General features: G+C 36.0%; 1 protein-coding gene across 1 annotated transcript; it reads left to right on the top strand.

Annotated features, from left to right (window-relative positions):
* The first annotated feature begins 1,889 nt into the window (after window positions 1-1,889).
* On the top strand, window positions 1,890-3,647 carry plaat1l (phospholipase A and acyltransferase 1-like). Its single transcript, XM_059520970.1, has 4 exons — window positions 1,890-2,095; window positions 2,167-2,296; window positions 3,088-3,341; window positions 3,485-3,647. The coding sequence occupies exons 1-4, from the start codon at window positions 2,087-2,089 to the stop codon at window positions 3,548-3,550; spliced, it is 459 nt and encodes a 152-aa protein (XP_059376953.1). The 5' UTR covers window positions 1,890-2,086; the 3' UTR covers window positions 3,551-3,647.
* Window positions 3,648-4,533: the final 886 nt, after the last annotated feature.

The raw sequence follows: 4,533 nt of genomic DNA on the forward strand, positions 1-4,533 counted from the left end.
AAACCATGAAAATGTTCTCGTTACTTGAAAATTGATAAGCAAACAACATTCCTCAGAGATTTTGGTCCATATTGACATGATAGCATCACATAGTTGCTGCAGATTTGTCGGCTTCACATCCATGATGCGAATCTCCCGTTCCTCCACATCCCAAAACTGCTCTATTGGATTGAGATCTGGTGACTGTGGAGGCCATTTGAGCAAAGTGAACTCATTGTCATGTTCAAGAAACCAGTCTGAGATGATTTGAGCTTTGTGACTTGTGTCATCAGAAGATGGGTGCACTGTAGTCATAAAGGGATGGACATGGTCAGCAACAATACTCAGGAAGGCTGTGGCATGTAAACAATGCTCAATTGGTACTAAGGGTTCTAAAGTGTGCCAAGAATAAATCTCCCACACCATTAAACCATTACACCAGCAGCCTAAACCGTTGAGACAAGGCAGGATGAAGCCATGCTTTCATGTTCTTTACACCAAATTCTGACTCCACCATCTGAATGTCGCAGCAGAAATTAAGACTCATCAGACCAGACAACGTTTCTCCAATCTTCTATTGTCCAGTTTTGGTGATCCTGTGTGAATTGTATCCTCTGTTTCCTGTTCTTATCTGACAGGAGCGGCACCCGGTGTGGTCTTCTGCTGCTGTAGCTCATCTGCTTCAGGGTTCGACGTGTTGTGTGTTCAGAGATGGTATTCTGCATACCTTGGTTGTAACGAGTGGTTATTTATTTAATCCCTAGAGATGGTTGTGTGTGAAAATCCCAGTAGATCAACTGTTTTTGAAATACTCAGACCGGTCCGTCGGACACCAACAACCATTCCACGTTCAGAGTCACTTAGATCCCCTTTCTTCCCCGTTCTAATGCTCGTTTTGAACTTCATCTTCACCACATCTAGATGCCTAAATGCATTGAGTTACTGCCATGTGATTAGCAATTGAACAGTTGTACCTAATAAAGTGGCCATTGAGTGTACTGTATCTATAATGAATAAATTATATACAATTATTTGAGCTATTAGTTGCCTCTCATTATTTTATTTAGTTTAACTTAATGTACTAAAATAACTAAAACTGAAATAAAATGGAAGAAATAAATAGAATATAGTATTTAAAAAATGAAATGAAAAATAAAATATGAATAAAAACTCTAATAAGATCTGAACTATAATAATACAGCTATTGCTAATTCCCTGATTAATCTTTCTAGCATCACTATTACTAGTGCACATAAAAATATTAAACTAAACAGCTCAAAAATGCACATAAACTTGAATAAAACTTCAAATCAAGCTACATGTTGAGACCCAATCATAAAGCCGTGTTAAAATCCTCTTCAAACTTCATCATAACTCAAAACACCATAACCAAAACACCTATCATTTCTTTAGAAAAAATGTAGATCTGTTGTAATAATTCTATTGTCATTTGATGATAGTTTGATGATCATCTGGTTTACGCTTACAACATTCTGGTTTCTTAAACCACGAGGCGACAGCACATGTATAAAGTGAGAAGATTCAGCACCAAGATGAGCGAGAGCCATTTATCAGCTATTTGCATTTTGGATTTTACTTGCTTCAAGTTAATCAGCAGATGTTTCCTGATAAAAGAGGAAGTTATTATCTAACTCTCTCTTGGGAATCTGTTGCATCAGTTGACCTGAAATGTCTCTTTCTAAACTATTAGCGTAAATAAAAAGCGCTGCAATCCCAGTTACAGCTGATTGTCATGTCTATTCCCTTGATTTAGTATTATTCACTCAGATATTCAAATATCAATATCCAGCTTCACACCTACACAGATGGCAATAATAAAGGCCTTCATTTGAATGTCTTTCTATAGGCACTGAAGGAGAGTTCCTGGGTGTGTGTTTTTAGAGACAAACACACTTTAGCACACCAGTCCGGAGGATTCGCACGACTAACCTGAACTTTCATTGTTCTTGTAGGCTTCCCCATACCCTTTGGCATTTGTGATATCAGATAAGATTAATGCTTCACTGCTCTTTAATGAAGCACTCGCTGTACATCTCCAGCGTTCTTGACAGTAAAGGCACAGGCATTGATAACACCGCGAACACCAATGGGACTGGTGAGCATCGTTTGCGTTCTGATGTGATCCTGCTTTCATGATATCTTTTAAACAGCTTTGTTTTCTTTCAGCATAACTCTCATCCGAAGCTGTACCCCGGAGATATTCTTGAGTTTCCTGGCAACAGTTACTTTTCTCATTTTGGCGTTTACTATGGAGAAAGAGACGGAGTTCCTTATGTGGCCCATCTGACAATCAGAGGTGAGTCTGTGTCATCTTTTAAAAGAATTATACATTTAAAAATTTATAAATTTTTATAAATTTTCTCTGAAGTGAATGGGTGCCGTCAGAATGAGAGTCCAAACAGCTGATAAAAACATCACAATAATCCACACCACTCCAGTTCATCAGTTAACATCTTATGACATGAAAAGCTATGCGTTTTTAAGAAGAAGAAAAAAATCCATCTTTAGGACGTTAACTTTCAACCGTTGCTTCTACCAGCCAAAATATGAGTCAGTAAAAAAGTCAATCTCCTATTGTCTCTCATATCAAAATCCAACAACATATTTGTTTAGAGTTGCTTTGGACTGGTTTTGATTATAAATGGTGCTTGATCTGTGCATATTTCTCTCCTGATTCCGACAAATCTTTCACTGGAGAAAGAAATGTAATGAATAGAGAGCTCGTATTTTAGCCAGAAGCAATGGTTTGAAGTTGAAAAATAATCTTTGTGATGGATTTGTTTCTTACAAACACACAGCTTTTCACTTGTTATGTGGATTATTGTGATGTTTTTATCAGCTGTCATTCTGGCCTTTATTCATTATTCATTATTATTCATTATTCATTCATTATTTATTCATTATTCAAATATTCATTTTCAAACTCTCATTCTGACGGCACCCATTCACTACAGAGCATCCATTGGTGAGCATTGGTCATCAAATCTGATGAAGAAAGAAGCTCATCTACATCTTGGATTACCTGAGAGTGAGGACCTTTGTAGTCAATTAAAACTTATGACTGTTCTCATAACATCTCTTTTCAAGATTCAGACACCAAACTCCTCCTTTTCGGCCGAGCTATAAACGCCTCGGTAAAGCTAGACCCGCTTGATGTAGTCGGGAAAAAATACAAGGTAAGAAACTACCTGGATGACAAGCATCCACCACGAGATTTCTACGTTCTCATCAAGCCGGAGATCGATGAAATCATGACGAAACCTATCACCTTTGACATCCTGTTCAACAACAGCGAACATCAGGCCACAATGTTACGTTACGGGGTTAAAAAGTCAGAGCAGGTAAAACATTTTGCACACAAAATATGCATTTAATTTGACATTCTGACACTATGAAAATGTCAATATTAGCCTCTCATTTTAAAATTCTGGAAAACATTGGTAGAAAATAACTTTTCAGTAACTTTTCTGAAAACTGTTTCCAGATTGAAAAAGTCTATTCCAAGATAGTTCCCACCTGGAAAGATTTGTTCGAGAAGAAAAAGATTTGAGAGCCACATCTTCTGCATGAAGAAGCAAGACTTCAAGACCATACAAAAACTATTTCTTAAGTAATTCCTATCAAAAAGATCCTGTGTCAAACATACTGTTTGTACAACATTATTTGATGTTAAATGCAATCAAAACAAGCTACAAAATCTTTATTTTTGGGAATGCATTTGGTATCTGAATATTGGATATTTTCAATATATCAGTGTGTCCAAAAGGAGGCGACAAAGTGCTAAAGTTGGCAAAAGTTTAAAAAGGCTAAAGTTTTTAGAATAAAGAAGGTAAACAGCAGGAACGACTGTTAACCATTTTATCTACATAAGCAAAATCTCCCACTTACTTTATATATATATATATATGTTTTTTTTAAGTTTTATAGTTGGAAGGAAAAATAGCTATGCTATCTTGTGCATTTCTCATTCATAGCTAATATATACAATTGAGGAAATTCTCTGGCCTTTTAGATTAATAAAAAGTTGATATATACTCTACAGATTTTCATGTGCCATGATCCAATGCCAACTAACATTTTGTAAAACTAACGAGTGTTTATTAAAACGGCTTCAATCAAACTTACGAGTCATTTCTGATCAATGCATTATAAAAAATACATGAATTCTTTCCAGTTAAAGCTTAACTCTGATATATATATATATTTTAAATTCTCATTAAGTATTTGAGAATACCTTTTATAAACTGGAATTGTTAAACACAATTTGACAGTAGAGGGCGTATAGTCATCAGACAAAGACTGAAATCAACGGTGGATGAAAACAAACAAACAAACAAAAAAAACTAAAGAGTCTTTCCGGTAGCTTTCTGTATTTGGATGATCTTATTCTTAGTGTTAGCTGTGGCATGACGGAAAAGGGTGCAAATGTAGTGTAAGAGGGACAGTTCCCCAAAACATAATTGCCAGCAGAAAGGCAAGCTCCCTCATAGACTAACTTAGGTGCACTCGATAATGTACTTTTTTTTTAGCATC

The sequence above is a fragment of the Carassius carassius genome, chromosome 32 (genome assembly GCF_963082965.1).
Source record: "Carassius carassius chromosome 32, fCarCar2.1, whole genome shotgun sequence".
Lineage (NCBI taxonomy): Eukaryota > Metazoa > Chordata > Actinopteri > Cypriniformes > Cyprinidae > Carassius > Carassius carassius.

What these genes read in the sequence shown, in the direction of transcription:
- plaat1l (XM_059520970.1), top strand. An exon ending in GGCCCATCTGACAATCAGAG is followed by an intron (nt 2,297 to 3,087) that starts GTGAGTCTGTGT and finishes TCTCTTTTCAAG; the next exon opens with ATTCAGACACCAAACTCCTC. An exon ending in GGGTTAAAAAGTCAGAGCAG is followed by an intron (nt 3,342 to 3,484) that starts GTAAAACATTTT and finishes AACTGTTTCCAG; the next exon opens with ATTGAAAAAGTCTATTCCAA.